Source organism: Dipodomys ordii, unplaced genomic scaffold, assembly GCF_000151885.1.
Source record: "Dipodomys ordii isolate 6190 unplaced genomic scaffold, Dord_2.0 Scaffold36, whole genome shotgun sequence".
NCBI classification, from domain to species: domain Eukaryota; kingdom Metazoa; phylum Chordata; class Mammalia; order Rodentia; family Heteromyidae; genus Dipodomys; species Dipodomys ordii.
In genome coordinates this window covers 11,992,387-12,009,602 of record NW_012267252.1, presented here as the reverse complement: position 1 = coordinate 12,009,602, position 17,216 = coordinate 11,992,387, and the positions used below count along the sequence as shown (strand labels likewise).

General features: G+C 40.4%; 2 protein-coding genes across 4 annotated transcripts in view; one reads left to right on the top strand and one right to left on the bottom strand.

Moving 5' to 3' along the window:
* The window catches only part of Shoc2 (SHOC2 leucine-rich repeat scaffold protein), a 67,260-nt gene extending 65,848 nt beyond the window's left edge, over positions 1–1,412 (bottom strand). The window contains exon 1 of one of the 2 annotated variants that reach the window (XM_013017718.1): positions 799–1,412. The gene's annotated coding sequence lies outside the window, so the exon portion shown is untranslated. Of the gene's footprint in view, positions 1–136; positions 200–798 lie in introns of those variants that run through there. The other variant, XM_013017717.1, reaches the window with a different exon arrangement.
* Positions 477–17,001, top strand: Bbip1 (BBSome interacting protein 1). 2 transcript variants are annotated; one of them, XM_013017722.1, is made up of 4 exons: positions 477–672; positions 1,540–1,618; positions 15,302–15,377; positions 16,437–17,001. In XM_013017722.1, the coding sequence occupies exons 3-4, from the start codon at positions 15,332–15,334 to the stop codon at positions 16,601–16,603; spliced, it is 213 nt and encodes a 70-aa protein (XP_012873176.1). In that variant the 5' UTR covers positions 477–672; positions 1,540–1,618; positions 15,302–15,331; the 3' UTR covers positions 16,604–17,001. The 2 variants fall into 2 exon arrangements, with proteins under 2 accessions (XP_012873176.1, XP_012873175.1); XM_013017721.1 differs by having other exon boundaries at positions 1,528–1,618.
* The last annotated feature ends 215 nt before the right edge of the window (positions 17,002–17,216 follow it).

The window sequence follows — 17,216 nt, the reverse complement described above, 5'->3', positions numbered from 1 at the left end:
GCCGCGCGGGCTCCCGCCTGTCAGCGAGCGCGGGGCCTCCCCCTACCGACAGCCAGCCCGACTGCCGGACGGACAGGAAGGCGAGCAACAAGAACCGACCCACAGACACCCTTCGCCCCGTCCGGCCCAGCTTTACCGTCAGGAGCCGGGTGTCCGCCATCCTCCCCGCTCGCCTCCTTCCTCCTCCACCTCCTCCTCCACCTCCTCTTTAGGAGCGACGCTACCCAACCACCGCCCCCCGCTGCCCCTCCCCCACTCGCCCCGCCCCTCCACACACTCTCGCCCCGACCGCCCCGCCCCACCTCTCCCGACAGGACCGCTCATTCGCTAGGGAAGAAAAGTAGGAGGCGCCATGGCCAGTGAAACTGCCCAATCACACCGGGGCACTGGCGCCAACTTCCCTCTCTCCGCCTTTTTCCTTGCCAGGGCTGCTCTAAGCCGCCTCCCGCCCACTGGACGCCGCTGGCTAGCGGGACCACAGAGTAAGCCTCCGGCAGGGTAGAGAGACAACTCCCAACCGGAAGTTACTGTTGAAGCTAGAGCAGCCATAATTGATGGTGGCAGCAGGAGTATTTCCTAGCTTCCTGTTTCCAGTGTGACGTAGACTTTTCCTCCGCTCACTCTCACCGTTACCCGGGGCAACAGCTGAGACGTCGGCGAAGGGATGCACCCGTAAGTAGGCCCAAAGAAGGGCCACAGGTGACCAGACCGCCCATACTAGAAAAGGTAGTTCACACTCAGGGCCGCAGGTTTGGCTTCCTGGAGGCGCCTATTTTGCTGAGACGTCTGGTCACTTACCTGGGTGGACACCAGAAAAAGCTCTTGTCCTGGCGGAAGTTGCATCTGGCACTTCCGAGTAGGACGCGGGCGGAGAGGAGGTAGCCCGCGCCCGGCGCGGAGCGGCGAGTGTGCCCCCGGCCCCACCCGAGGGGCAGGCCCTGCTGGACGGCCCCCGGGGACGCGGCGCGTCGAGGACGTGTGGGGCTTGGGGCCACTTCCGCTGGAAGAGCGTTTTCTTTCCGGGAGCCCGGGCGGCGGCCCGCCCTCCCTCCGCCCCTCTGAGCCTCCCAGCGGGGCGAGGCCGCTCGACTGGCCGTCCTAGTCCTACTGGAGCCGGCGGGCCGGAGGGCCCGCTGCCGCCGGGCGCCCGGGCGGCGGGGCGGAGCCGCGGAGTCCTGCACAATGGCGCGCCTAGTCACGCCCCCCGGGTCCCAGCACGCCTGCCGTTTCCCTGACTTTTGAAGATTGCGGAGTTCGGGAAGGGAATCATTTCTGCCCCCAGCTAGCCAAGAAAAAATCCTTTCTCCACCACTACACACTACGCCGAGGCCTCCAAGTCTTATTTCCTTCCCCGGCCTCCTGTCTTCACCCGCGGATTTTTTTCTACCTGTCTCTTGTCGCTCCTTTCTCGGGCATACTGTCCTAATCTTGCATATCAACAGTTTATTAAACAACTTGATAGATGAGAACATACGCAAATATATATATATGGCTCTTTAAAAGAACATGATGTCATCTCTCATATAGTTCCTTGCATAGGCTCGAATCGAACTCTCCATCATCTTGATCGTTCCAGATTGGACGCCTAAAGCTACAAGAATAAGACCAAAATTTTCAGGTAAATTGAAATTTTATACTTAGCCACTAGATAATGTCGATGCAAATCTATCTTCTCTAATTTCTTTCCACATCTTTAGTGGAGATGAAGCCAAAATTAACTACTTGTTGCTTCTACAGATAATTACATGGTTGTAGCAGTAACCTTTTTGTGACTTTATATCCATGATATTATTGTTAGCCTTGGAGATGTGTTTCTACATTCGCTCCAACAGGAAGTAATTTTTGCTGAGCTTATGTAGGACTTCTACCTCTTTTATGGCAAACATTATGTATGAACTGGTTTTAGTTTCACTACCTTATTACATCTAAATACAGTGGTTTGTGTTAGATTCACCTATCATTTCACTAGGCATGTAACATTACTTTGGTACTTACAGAAAGATCAATATAATGATTATCTCCTGTATGCCCACAGCATTACTGCTAAATTTTATAGATCTTCTGTTTACTAGAAATTCAACCTCTTCCCTGCTATTCAAGTCTTTGCTACTTCCTTTGCCCCCTGAAGTCTCTTGCAGTATATTTTCCCTTCAAAATGTTTTATCATAAAAGTGTTTTAATATTTAAAAGCTAAAAGAGACTAGTCATTGGCCTGGGCCTGTAGTCCTAGTTCAGGAAGTCAGAGAGAGAGAGAGGGAGGATCTAGGCTCCAGGCTAGCCCAGTCAAAAATTAGTTCCTAAACCCCTATCTCAACAAAAGAGGCAGGGCAACCTAGTGTCTACCTGTCTTGCCAGCTGCATTGGGAAGTGTAAATAAAAATATCACATTTGCAGGCAGGACTGAATAGATAATGAGACCCTATCAAAAATAACCCAAGCAAAAATAGCTAGAGGTGTGGCCCAAGCAGCAGAGCATCTTGTAGAGTGCCTGCCTATCAAGTAGAAAGGCCTGAGTTTAAAAGAAGGGTCTGTTGTCATGGCAGGTACTCAGAAGGCTGAAGCCAGGAGTGTTGTAAGCTCAAAGCCAAACAAAGCTACACAGCAAGATCCTATCTCCAAAAAAGAAAAGGAAGGGAGGGAGGGAGGAAGGGAGGTTTCGAGAAAGGGAGGGAGGGAGTGAAAAGAAAAAAGAAAAAGCATGTAATGACCGTTACTGTACCCTTCAACTATATCCCAAGAGTTGTAAACACTGTGGTATTTTTTTTCATACCTCTAATACTATTTTATTGTCATTGGGTGATATGGGAATAGATGACAAACACTATTTTTATATGCAAACCCCTAAGATACCCAGCTTGAATTCCCTAAGGATTTGATTTCTTCTGAAAAACACAATTTCATCAATACAACTAAGAAATTCAGTCCATGTGCAAATTTTCCTGTCTCAAGAATATCTTTATAGCCAGGCGCAGGTGGCTCAGGCCTGTAATCTACTCAGGAGGCTGAGATCTGAGGATCACGGTTCAAAGCCAGCCCGGGCAGGAAAGTCTATGAGACTCTTATCTCCAATAAACCACTAGAAAACTGGAAAGGGCAATGTGGCTCAAGCAGTAGAGCGCTAGCCTTGAGCTGAAGAGCACAGGGACAGCTCTGAAGCCCAGAGTTCAGGCCCCACAACCGACCAAAAAAAGGGGGAGAGGGTGTTTCTTTTTTTTCAGTAATACTAAACAGTAGTAGTACTTTAATCATTCACAATTAAACCTTCTTAAACAATTACATGTGTCCTTGTCCTAAGTTGCTAGATAAACACATTTCACTTAGCACAAACAGAATTTGGAATTTAATCATCCTTGTGTATAGCATGTATTTTAGTGCCTTGAACTAGAAACAGTATGCCAGCTTTAAAAAGTGCTTCTATTTTGCCAACACTTGGAGCAAATGCAGTGTAATCTGCAGCATCGTCTACTGATGTCAGCATAGTTGCAAGAGTTTCAACTCCTGGCACCCTACAGACTGTTGAAAGGTGTGTGTGGGCTCTGCAATTCAAATATAGATGAATCTTGATGTTATCAAAGCAGATACCAAGGCAACTGTTGTCCATCTGGCCACAGTCCAACTTAGGCAATATTTTTCTCGCTGAAATTCTCCTGCAAATTCTAGTTGGTCCTGGTGTTTTTGTGATAACTTTTTGGTAGCATTAATCAGAGTATATTAAAAATTGCAAAACCAAGACTATACTTAACAGTTCATGGAACATTTTCTGCCCAATGGATAGAGAAGTGTTTGTGGAATTTACATCATAATCACAAGAGGAAAACTCCCAAGCCAACCAAGCTTCTATACTCCTCCCACCCAGAACTTCTTTTTCATTTTGAAAGATAAGCCAAAGAAAGAAAATGTTTTAGGGGAGCAAAATCTCTTAGATTGTTGTAGAATGTTTTTAGCTATCGTTGACAGTTAAATAATATACTTTATCACTTGGTTTCTGTGGGTAGAAGAAAATGCTCATATGCTGTAAAACAATTTTAAAGCTGACTGGATTCAGGAAAGAAAATCATACACTTAAAACTAGGTTTAGGCTGGGTGCTGGTGGCTCACATCTGCAATCCTGGCTACTCAGGAGGCTGAGATCTGAAGATCATGGTTTAGTGCCAGCCAGGGCAAGAAAGTCCCTGAGACTCTTATCTCGAATTAACCATCAGTAAACCGAAAGTGGTGTTGTAGCTCAAGTGGTAGAGCGCTTCAGAACTGAAGAGCTCAGGGACAGTGCCCAGGCCCAGAGTTCAAGCCCACAGCCAACAACAACAAAATAAAAAGACTATAGATTTTACAGTCAAACCTAGGTTTCAGGAACAGGACAATTTGCTAGCTAAATGAGTTTGGACAGCTTACTTGTTCTGTTGTCCGTTGAATGAAACCTTAAAATCTTGTAAATTTATTGAAAAAGTCAAATATATTTAAAATGTTTTAGCCTGGCTTATAGTACATGGAATGTAGGGTGTGGTAGTTAGTACTGATAACTTCTGAAACAGTCCAATTTGGGAATAATTAAGCATTAATATTTAGTGAGTGAATGAATGAACCTAACAGATCTCTTCTAAGTTTAATTGGAAAACTCAGTGATTGTGATTTCTAGAGAGCTTTAAAAATTGTATATATCTAATGATAGTACAAGTGATTTGATGTATATGGTCTGAGAACTAGCCTTTGAGAAACAATGTATAGAATATCAATTCTTTCTCTTTATATACTGCTTTAATAGTCAACTAAATATAAATAGCTCAGGTCCTGAGCAAATACTTTTTCTAAAGGTTAAGAGTATTTTTTGTTGTTATTGGTACTGCCCAGAGATTAAACTCAAGGCCTTGTGCTTACACGGCAGGTGCTCTACCACATAAGCCAAGCCATACTTCAGACCTTTCTACACTGTTTTGTTTATACTGTTTTGGTTTTTGGCAGTATTGGGATCTGAAATGAAGGTCTGGAACTTGTTTTGTTTAGCTGGTGTTCAACCACTTGAGCCATACCTCCTCCAGCCCTGCTTTTTGCTGATTATTTTGAGATGGAGTCTCATGGACTTTACTGGCCAGTCTGGCTTCCAGTTGCAATCCTCCAGATCTCAACTTCCTGTGTAACTAGGATTACAGGCGTGTCCCACTGGCACCTGGCTGCACTTGTTACTTCTGACACCTGGACCGTGATCCGGAGCCAGTGGCATCACTGAAATACAATGAAAAACAGTTCCTATTCTGAGACTTAGGCACTTTTCAGAAACTAGACACTGTACATTTTATGTACATGAGTCTGAACTAATTTCCCAAACTGAGCATGTTGCAACATTTTTCTCCCAGCAAATGCCAGATAGCAAAGCATAATAGAATCTACTATAATCTCCAACAGTACAGCACATGATGTTTCTTGGCATCTCCATATGAACACTGTCAGTTCATATGAAACACTGTGCTGGCATGTGGGCAGTTGCTTGAGTGAATGAGTGTATTAATACTTCATCTGCTGAAAAACATTCCCTTTTACCTTTTTCTTACATGAAACATTTGTGGAGGGCTGAGGTTAAAGTTCAATGGTAGAGTAATTGCTGAGCATGTGTGAGGTCCTGTGCTTTTGAAAATCCATTTATCAGATGCCCTCTTGGGTAGATGTAGTTATCATTGCTGTTGTTCCTTCCATTCCCAGTCACATTTTCACTAGGCAGACTGAATTTAAAGCAATAAGCTTAATATTCACAAAAGAAAAAGATCCTTTACTGTTCTGTATGTAGATAAAAATTGCTCGGTGCCTCCTTCTATTCCCATTGCATTACTTCTGAGCGGCCACACAGCCTGGCAGTGCATGCCGGCCATCGCTACCTGTTCCAGAGTCTGAGGTCTAAGAATCTCTTGAGCCCAGGAATTTCAAACTAACCTGGACATCAGTAACCAGATTATGTCCCAAAGCAAACACAGCAAAAGCTAGTCAAGGCTCACATGATACAACTAGGTGATTTGGCATGTTTATATTCCAGTGTCTCCTGACTGCAGTTGCAAAGTCAGGTGCCTGTAACGTCAGCACATGTAAGGGAAGGGAAACAATACAAGTAGTCAGAACTGATCTGGAACCAGAACCATGATCCTCTGGACTGCAACCTCCCATGAAACTAGGATAGGTATGTGCCACCATGCCCAGCTATGGGTTGAGAAGGGAATCTAATGAACTTTTCTGCCCAGGCTGGCCTGAAACTGTCATCCTCCTGTCCTTAGCCTCTCAAGTAACAACTAGGACACAGGTGTGAGCTAGCAGCACCATGCTTGTACTAGGGAAGTTGAAAGTGCATGCTTAACCAACTTAGACACCCCTTCTTAGCCCCAACCAAATTTGAGTTTTAATGTATGAGAATGTGAACCTGGTATCACCATATTTAAGTAACGCTAAATTTTTGTTTTTATATGAATTTCCACATTTTCAAACATTTGTTCAAATACTTTTTTTTTTTTTTGCTAATGTCAAGACTGCAACCCAGGGCCTATGCTAACTGCTTGTTCACTTAAACCACACCTCAGCCCTGCTTTTTGCTGGTTACTTTGGAGATAAGAATCTTTCAGACTTTTCTGCTCGGTCTGGCTTCAAACTTCAGTCCTCTAGACTTCAGCCTCCTGAGTAGCTGGGATTACAGATGTGAGGCAACAGTGCCCAGCTCAAGTACTTTTTAAACATCTAGCACACCAGCAGCAAATGTAACTGGATGAGACTGCAGGCCGGCAAGTTACAACCTCTGTTGTTTGTTTTGCAACACTGGAGTTTGAACTTAGGAACTCAAGCTCACTAGGCACATGTTCACTATTTGAGCCACATTCCAGCTTTTTTTTTTTTTGCTTTAGTTTGTTTCAGATAAGGTCTTACACATTGGTCTGAGGCCAGCCTTGGACTACAATTCTACTTCTACCTTCTGAATAGGTAGAACCACAAGCTATGCCACCAGTGTTCAGCTTGTTTTTTGAATCAGATTCTTACCTCACTAACTTTTTTGCTCAGGCCAGCTTCAAACTGTGATCCTCCTTTCTCTGCCTCCCAAGCACCTGGAACTACAGGTATGTGACACCATGCCTGGCTATTTTTACTTCAGTATTTCTTACATAAAAATCATGATTGGCACTTTTGTCGAGAATCTTAAAATACTTCAAAATTATTTTTGTCCTGTTTCAGATGCCGTTACTTCTCTATACTAAACAAGTTCCTCAACTGCAGTTTTATAAAGATTTTTATTCGTTTCCACCCTCTTAAAAGCATCCACATATTTTCAACCTTGAGTAATATTATAAAGTAGGTTTGCTTTGTCATGCATTCAGAAGCATTTAAGGACACAACAGCTCATTAAACTTAAATTTTTAAGGAAAAACGCCCTTTAAATCAATCTTTACAGATCCAAAGATTTGTAGAAACAAAGTACTGTACGGTTGTCTAGAACAAATCTTTTATTATAATATCAAATTAAACCTGGAATAATAAATGTCATACTATATTTTAGGCACTTTTATATTCAATTTCACTTGAACCTTGCAACTTAAAACAGATACTGAAACATTTTTATGAAGAAGCCAGGCTTCTAATGGGCTAAAAAGTATACTCAAGGTCACAAAGTTGGTTATCAGTATGACCACAACACAACCCTCTGCCCTACTTAAAATATATACTGATCAGAAGGAAAAATAAACTCTGTAGTACAAGCCACTGTTTATTTAAATTATAAATTGGGTTTTACTGTCATGGCTTGTTTAAAACATTTGGATCTCTAGAATATGCTAAAGCAGCATTCCATTTCAGATGTTAGAAATGGGATTTATACAAGTAGGATAAATTGGTGAGTTTAAGTAATTAATGGATGGGGAAAACAATGAAGACTGTATCATAGGTTAGGAATGATAGACACATTTTAAGAAAGACAATCTCATTTACCAATGAAGGGACTCTGGGGTGCTTCCAGTTGGTCTAGGAGATTTAGTGACCTAAGAGAAGAGCTTTTTAAACCATCAAAATCCTGCCCTTAAGAAACCAAGACAACTTTAGCCATCTACAATTTTTTCATTCTGATGTGTCTGAGGCATATGCATATGTTTGGAGTGCCCAGGCATGTAGTCTATATTTTAATCCCCTTTTCTATCTGCCCCTGTGTGACCCCTATGGATGCATCTAAAGGGTGCATCTAAAGCTACTAGTCCTCTTTAGCTATTTACCTGGTGGTCCTGGTCTAATCAGGACTTTCTCAGCTGAGCTGTGAAATGAGAATGATCATCTAATCTATGGTATAACATGATGAACAGAATACAAAAACAAGCTTTTAATGTATTGTATTTTTTTTTTCTGGTCGTGGAGCTTGAACTCTGGGCCTGGGCACTGTTCTGAGCTCTTCAGCTCAAGGCTAGCTCTCTACCACTTGAGCCATAGCAACCACTTCCAGCTTTTTCTGTGTATGTGGTGCTGAGGAATCGAACCCGGGCCTCATGCATGCAAGGCAAGAACTCTACCACTGAGCCACCTTCCCAGCCCCTGTATTGTATATTTCTAAGCAAACTTTAAATATGAAAATTCTGATGGCATTTTATTCTTTTAAAAACTACACACGGGGCTGGGAAGGTGGCTTAGTGGTAGAGTGCTTGCCTAGCATGCATGAAGCCCTGGGTTCCATTCCTCAGTACCACATAAACAGAAAAGGCTAGAAGTGGCACTTTGGCTCACGTGGTAGAGTGCTAGCCTTAAGCAAAAGAAGCTCAGGGATAATGCCCAGGCCCTGAGTTCAAGCCATAGAACTGGCCAAAAAAAAATTAATAATACAGGGTTGGGGCTCAGTGGTAGAACACATGCCTAGCATATGAGAAGCTAAGGGGTTTGATCCTCAGAACTGCACTTGCCCCCTCAAAAGAAAGGGGAAAAAATCTTAATGCTATATATAAAATAATCCATAGTCAAAAAACAATTTCTTTTTCTAAGAGTTGTTTGCAGAGTGCCTCAACAATTTAAGAGAAAAATAACTCACATTGCCAGTTAAACCTATACATGGTTACACAGTTTCCAAACTCTGTAAAAAAAAAAAAAAAAGTAGTATGCTATATCTCATTCCTGAGAATTACTGCTAACGGACTCATTTTACGTCATCCTCCATTGTAAAGATCATTACTGGCTTCAAAATCGCCCATTCCAGTAGATACTGAAAAGTGTTAGAGTAACATAAAGTTATTCTAATCCTCACTGATTTCTGTTCATGGCAGTCTTCTCTCTTATCCTTCTAACATCTTAAATGTTTGTAGCCACACTAAATCTCCTTGAGGTCTCCAGGCCATTCTTCCAGATGCAGTATAGTGAAAACTTAAAATAGACCAGGCTTTCAAGTGTGAGATGTGAATTTAAATACTGTTTATTCACTTACCAACTATGTAAAGTTGGACAAGATAACTTTCCTAGACCTCATTTTAATTTGTTAAATGTTGTAGTATATGTGTATATGTATTGAGGGATGCAGTGAGGGTAAGCAGGTACATAGTGTAATTCAATTTGGGGGGATGAGGGGCAGTAATAGGGATTAAATCCAGATCCTTGAACATAATAGGCAGATCTTTACCACTAAGCCACATCTCTATCTCTGATTGGCCCTATGGATTTCAATTCTAAAATCACCTTTTGGAGTAATAAAAGATACGTATAAATAATATAGAAAAATCTGTTAAAACATGACTTTGCTAAGATTAGATAGATGTCTGAACATTCATTATATGTTTAAGGTAACTTGTATACGGCTAGACTGTGGAAATGTTACAGTAGAAACCCCATCCCCCTTAAATAATTAATGGATGCTAATAAAAAGAGGAGGGGAGAGAGAATATGCTGAATATGCTATAGATAGAATAAGTGGAGAATACTAAAATGTTCCTGCTTGCCTATAGGCTTTTCTTCATTAAATCTTAGGATGGTTCCATAACTAATGTGTATTAGTCTTATTTTTTTGAGAACTAAATTTTATGACATCATAGCACAATAAGAATTGCTAACACTCACTGGCCAGCCAAAAAAATAAAAATAAAAAACTTATAGTGGTATCAACTTAAAAAGATGATTAAAGATATGTATTAATAAAGTCATTATGCTATATGTGAGGTCAGTGAGTGTTAGCTCTGCTTAGGTGGTGCTGAGGAATTGAACCCAGGGCCTCATGCATGCAAGGCAAGCATTCTACCACTGAGCCACCTTCCCAGCCCCCACTATAAGCTTTTGTTTTTCAAATAAAACCAAGGCTTATAAAATTAATACATATAGTGACCAGTCTGACTTCAGTTGCTTTTCTCAACTGCTGCACTATATACTATGGTCTCTTTTAACCACTACCTGCAGTGGTTAAAAGTCACATTTTTTTTTCATACCTTGGATGATTAAATCTACCTCTATAATTTTTCTGGACCTCAAACCTTTTTTCCTTCCAATTGGACTTAATAAGCCTAATAAGCCTCAGTAAGACATTCAGTAAGCCTAAATCAAACTCATGGTCTTTATCCTTCCTTCCTTTTTCCTGGCCTGAGTTACCAACTTGAATTAATAACTCAATGTTATTAATAGCATCTACTCAATGTTAGCACATCTCAGTCATCCTTGACCATTTCTTTATCACCCAGTATGGTTTTGAATCTCAACTTCTTAGGCCCATGAATCTCTCTGGGGTTTTGTTTTTTGCTTCCTTGCTTGCTTTGACCCCCATGTGACTGACGAAAGGCACACACCACCACACCCATCCTTTTGGTTGATATTCCATCGTCTACTTTTCCCCCTGGCCTGATGGAGACTAGCAAACTTTTCTGTCCAAGCTGGCCTCAAACTCTGATACTCCAAATCTCAGTCTCCTGAGGTAGGGTTACAGACATGAGTCAGGTGTCCTATTTAAATTGGTTTATTTTTAAAGATTGATATGTTATTTTTAAATGTGCTGGGAATATTCTTTATAAGAATCTTAATTGAAAAATTATATGTAAACAAATGTATAAAGTTCTGTCTAGTTTTTTTTTTCAAAATGTCTGTAGGAGTCTGCAGGTAGAAAATTTGGTTAGCACTAGTGTATATTTTCAAAGTCAGAAAGACACTTTTAATGATATAGCCTGGCCCTATACTTGAAATAAATTTATTAAATCATCCCAGAGACTTTTAACTCTCCAAATATATATGATTGACTTTTAAAATACTAATTATATATAGACACATCTTTCATCTCTCACTCCAGTAGTAAAATACTTCATGACAAGGATTTGATTTCAAGTTTACACTAATTTTAGACATTCACTTTGGATACCTGCAATAGGTTTGTATAGGTTCTCACAGGAGATATTTCAAAGAAAGTATGGAAGAAAAGGAAGCATCAGATTATTTTCTGTTTACCCAGACCAAGGTTTTAAAAACATGAACTGAGCTGGATGCTGGTGGCTCACACTTATAATCCTAGCTACTCAGGAGACTGAGATCTGAATCAGCATTCAAAGCCAGCCCTGGCAGAAAAGTACCCACGAGACTGTTATCTCCAGTAAACTAAAAACAGCCACAAGTGGTGCTGTGGCTAAAGTGGTAGAGCACTAACCTTCAGCACAAAGAGGCCCAGAGACAGCACCTAGGCCCTGAGTTTAAATACAACTGATGTTGTATTTTTTGAACATTAAAAGTTTGGGTTTCATTAATATAAAAATAATCATTTCTTCAAGTTGGTATGTTTTTTCTTAAAGTATACCTTGACAGTCTGCATGATTTTTACCCTGGCAGAGTATTCTAGTCTCTGGATGTTCTGTATTTATTTTGACCTGTTAGTGAGCATGTGGTATGCCTATTTATTGCTAAACATTTTGCTATTCAGTGTAATTCTTTCATACTTTCTTTATACACTAGTGCCTCTGTTTGAAGGCTCATTATTGGAATACTTGTGTCAAAGAAAACTTACACATATAACTTTTGTATATATGCCCTTTTGTATAACGTGTGTGTGTGTGTGTGTGTGTGTGTGTGTGTATCCCTCTAAAAAAGTAGGATGGCTCAAACCTGTAATCTTAACTACTCAAGAGCTAGAAATCAGGAAATCAAGTTTTGAGGTCAGCCTGGGAAAAAAGTGTTGGAGACCTCCCTCTTGAGATTTTTATTGGTCCACTAATAAATGTGGCAGTGCACATATCATTCTAGCTATGGGAAGCATAAATAGTCCAGGCTATCCCGAGCATAAACTTGAGATCTTATCTCAAAGATAACCAGAGGAAAAATGCTGGGAGCATGGCTCAGGTAGTAAAGTGCCTCCTTAACATCTAAAGACCATGAGTTCAAAACGTAAAAGAAAAAGCTGAACTAACAAACAGTGCCATTTCCCTACACAACAGCAGTCTGTTATCATCATAATTTTCCTATTAAAATTGAATTACTCCCCCCTAGTTTTCCTCAATGTCCTTAAACTACTCTATTCTTCTATAGCACTTACCTGTTCTTCTATAGCACTTACCTGTTAGTATTCTGTTGTTTCTCTCCCTTTGCTCTCAGGCTGTAAGCACTAACAGGCAAAAATTTTGTTGTATATGTTGTTCACTGATGAACAGTGTCTGGTACATAAGCACTAATTTATTTAGCGAATGCCCAAAAGCAGTGGTATGATACATACGAGTTTCAGTAATGGCCAGTTATGTTTTCCTTTAACCCATTCTCTCCCTGGTGTGTTGCTCTGTGTGTGTGTGTGTGTGTGTGTGTGCGTGTGTGTGTGTGTGTGTAAATATGCTAGTCTGTATGTGTAGCACCTGAGCATTAAGTAATCTCAGGAGCAACCACAACTTATTAGATACACCATACAAAACACCCATGAAAGAAAAAAATGCTTCCTACTCTGGACTATGAGAGCAGTTAATTATCAGGACAGTGCAGCCCAGCCAGAGCTTGTCATCCAACCACTACCTTGCTTATTTTAGCCCTGCCCTTCCTGTTTCTCTCCTGCCAGTGCCTAAGGGAGCCTAGAAACAAGAGTCATCTCTAGTAAAGCAGAAACCACCTAAGTAAGAGCACTGAATATTATCCACACCAAGTCCAACCCACTCCTTACCACCAGTTCTTTGGCCCCACACCCTTTCCACTAACAATGGCAGCTTAGTCAGAGAACTGAGGTTTGGTAGAGCACCAAGTTTCATTGTTTTCCCCAGGCCAGTTTTAGATGTGAAAGAGCTATAGACTAAGCAAAACTAAAGGATAGTGATTTAATCATTAGTAGCTAGAATTACAGCTAGTATGTATTTGTTTGCCCACCATTTTAGCATTTTGGTCATACATTTAATGCTTCATCTTTATCAACACCTGTAATATCATCCTCCTTTTTAGTGGCATGTCAAATATGTACCAAACACAGGCTTTATGTTATTTTGATGTTATTAATGACTAGGTGATGGTTTTTGATAGTTACATCCAGAATTAGGAATCTGCAATGTTAAAGCATTTAACTTAACCTGGAAAAAAAAATGTTCTTGATCATGAGGTATCACCACCAAATCCAAGTAGCAAGAAAAAAATTAATAATGTGTGCCAGTAATCCTAGCCACTTGAGAGGTAGAGATGGGGAATTGTGATTTAAGGCCAGCTTGCGCATGAAATTTCACAGCACTCTCAACCAGTGGGTGGATATGGTGATTCATGCCTGTTATTCCAGCTGCAGGGAGGCACAGTGGCTAGGTGCAGTGATGTGCACCTGTGCACCCAGCAACCTGAGGAAGCACAGGCCTGCTGAGCATAAATAACCAAAGGAAAGAGTGTTTAACATGTGCCTCAAGTGGTAGAACATCTGCCTAGTAAGCACAAAGCTCTGAGTTCAATCCTCATTATTACCCCCCCCCAAAAAAAGGGATTGAAGCTACTGTGCATATTTTAAAGAAATTACAGAAAGCATTTACCTTACATTCCACGCAGTGGTAAGTTGCTTTATTCTTGGTTCATACCCTACTTCATCTTCTCTCCCTGATAGCAGTACACAGGTACTGTGTATTGGATGACAGGAGCTCTGGAAAGCAGATAGAGGTTCCTCAGGAGCTTGGACATTCCAGAAAAGGAAAAAGCTTGGAGAGTAGGAAGCTTTTATTAGGAATGTCAGAGTAGTGGAACAAGAATGACAAAGACCGGAAGCTGCTTCACTTGATTATAATTAACTTTCTGTGGGTGGAAAAGGCAGGCACCAAGCCAGCACCACCATTTTATAAATAATAAATCTTTTATGATGGTGATGTTGTGAAAGACAGCGTAAAGTTGCATCAGTGTGCTGAACCATTACTAAATGGGTGGGATGCCTGGAAAAGCATGTGTTTAAAAAGGGCTCAATCATTCTACAACCTGGACCAGATGCACCTCAAACATACAGCAATAACCTGGGATGTAACACTTAGCACAAATGTCACTAAGCCAAAGATCGCATGTATGCTTGGATACTAGTGACAGCCAGGCATGATGGCTCATTCCTGTAATCCTAGCTGCTCAGGAGGGTAAGATCTGAGGATTAAGGTTCAAAGCCAGCCTGGACAAGAAAGTCCACTGAGACTCTTCTCCAGATAACCACCAGAAAACTGGAAGTGGCCTTGTGGGTCAAAGTGGTAGAGCCATTAGTATTGAGCGTAAGAGTTCAGGGACTGAGTGCAAGCTCCAAGACCAAATAAAGATACTAAGACAAAAGTGTACACTGTGTATCTCTCTTATTAAAGGGAAAATATGAATTTTTTTTCAAATGTCAATCTGTCTTTTTGTATCAGTTCCTCAGATTGTAGCAGTGTGATCCTTAGGACAAATTTTATTATAGCAATAGTATCAAAAGTAGAAAGTTACTGAGGAAGTTACTAAGTAGAAATGTTAGATACTTGCTTACTATCTCTTCCTTCTCCTAGATGCCAAACTCACTTCACTTTTCAACTGCTGTTCATTTATTATGTTACCTTTCAGGGGAGATGTTATCAGTGAATATGTCCCTAAAAATCTCAAGGTCTACTAGTTTTTTTCATGCAAGGGAAATAATTTGGAATACTGTCTTCCAATTAATACCACCACCAGTTAATAAAAACTGTTTTAAGAAAATCCGGTAAGCTCTATATGCTTATTTGAACTGTCAGTCTTGTTTTCATTTAAAAAAATATATAGGAAACTAATGGGAAAATTATGCAGACAAGGTAGTATACTTTCTATAGGAATTGTGATTTTACTTCTTAAACCACAATGAAAGTGTCTGTTAACATGCTTTTGGAATTTTTTAATAGTATTAATAAATGATTTATCATTGAAGGAAAGAGTTACTGTATCCAACGGCCCAGATATGGCAGAAGTGAAGTCAATGTTCCGAGAAGTTCTTCCAAAACAAGGTATGTACATTAAATACTTATAGAGACCCACAGAGTGCTAGGCAGCATCAGTAACTAACCATTGGCCGGTATTGTGTCATGTATTTCTCATCTCATTTGTTGTCTACCTTTACTATATACTTTTGTCAGTTGTGGGACTTGAACTCTGGATTTGGGTGCTGTACCAGTATTCTTCAGCTCAAGGTTAGCACTCTACTACTTGAACCACGGCACTATTTCCAGTTTTCTGGTGGTTAATTGGAGATAGTCTCATGGACTTCTCCTGCCCGGGTTGGTTTGAACCACAATCCTCAAATCTCAGCCTCCTGAGTACCTAGGATTACAGTCATGAGCCACCAACACCCAGCCTATATATTCTTTTCACATGTAGACTGTAAAAGGGGCCTCCTTTTTCTAGTAGAACAAATGAAGCATTATTGCCTAATAACTGTTATAACTGTTATATTGCAGATTATGATATGGGATTTTTGAATGAAACATTCACAGTAATGTCTGACGGTGAGGGAAAAATGTCCTAACTCAAAAGTTAAGAAAAACTAAGTAAATCTTCAGTAATTTAGATACTCATATGTAAACTCATATATTTTAGAATGTTTAATAAAATCTTATTTATAATTACTTTAAGAGTCTTACACAATTCAAAAATTTATCTTCCTTAAAACCTCAATTTATTTCTTTGTGTATAGGTTCTGGGGCCTTGCTCGGGACCTGAGTACTATCCCTGAGCTTGTGTGTTCAAGGCTAGCACTCATCACTTGAGTCACAGCTCTACTTCCAGCTTTTTGTTGGTTAACTGAGCATCTCATGGACTTTCTAGCTCAGACTGGCTTCAAACCATAATCCTCAGATCTTAGCCTCCTGAGTAGCTACCAGTACCCAGTGAAAGCCTTATTTTCTTAGGATGAAATAAGTACCTTCTTTTGCTGGTTCAAAGCAAAACACAGTCTAGAAACAAGAATTTTTCATTTACAATAACTTAACTATTTAGACCTGTATTCTAGCTGTTAGCCCAAACAACTGGGCTATTTTCCTCTAATTATTATTTCTTATTTAACATAGGGCAGTTGTCTGTGGAAGATGTAACCACAATGGTGCTGTGTAAACCCAGGATTTTACCCTTGAAATCTCTGACTCTGGAAAAACTGGAGAAAATGCAGCAAGCAGCACAAGATACAATTCGCAAACAAGAAATGGCAGAAAAGGAACAACGGCAAATAACCCACTGACCAATAACCTAGCACTCTAGAGAAGATACTCCCTTTCAAATTACTTAATAACAAAAATATTCTACATCTCTATGCTGAAAATAGTATTTGCTAATAAAACTGAATATTCCTTTAAGTAAAAATAAAGATCGGAGACACTTGTTAAACACTAGTATGTAGTAAATACAAACTTGGGACATTTCATGAGATTTCTCTTTTACTCCAGCCAAGTTTTTATATTTTAAATTACCACTTACCATTCCTAGCAATTTTGCATAGTAAGTGACTAAAGGTAACTTTTATATAGAAAGGGTCTTTACATATTTCTTTAAAAACCTGAATTTTAAGGTACATTTTAACATGCATAGTTATGTTGGGCTTTCAAATTACCTAATAAAAATCAAAATCATTTTTAATCATTTTTGTGTTCCATGTCATGTTTCATGCTATATAGCCTGGCTAGTAATGATCCTATCAGTAATGACAAAACTGGCTTCTTAAATGGTATTTTTCAGAAATCTTCACCTATTCTACACTCACCTAAAGTTTTGCATGTTTGTGCACTAATACTGGGACTTGTCAGAGCCTTGTACTCTTGCTTAGCTTTTTCCACTCAAGGCTAGTACTCTACCAT

What these genes read in the sequence shown, in the direction of transcription:
- Bbip1 (XM_013017722.1), top strand. Translation starts at nt 15,332, where the DNA reads ATGGCAGAAGTGAAGTCAATGTTCCGAGAAGTTCTTCCAAAACAAG. An exon ending in AGAAGTTCTTCCAAAACAAG is followed by an intron (nt 15,378 to 16,436) that starts GTATGTACATTA and finishes TATTTAACATAG; the next exon opens with GGCAGTTGTCTGTGGAAGAT.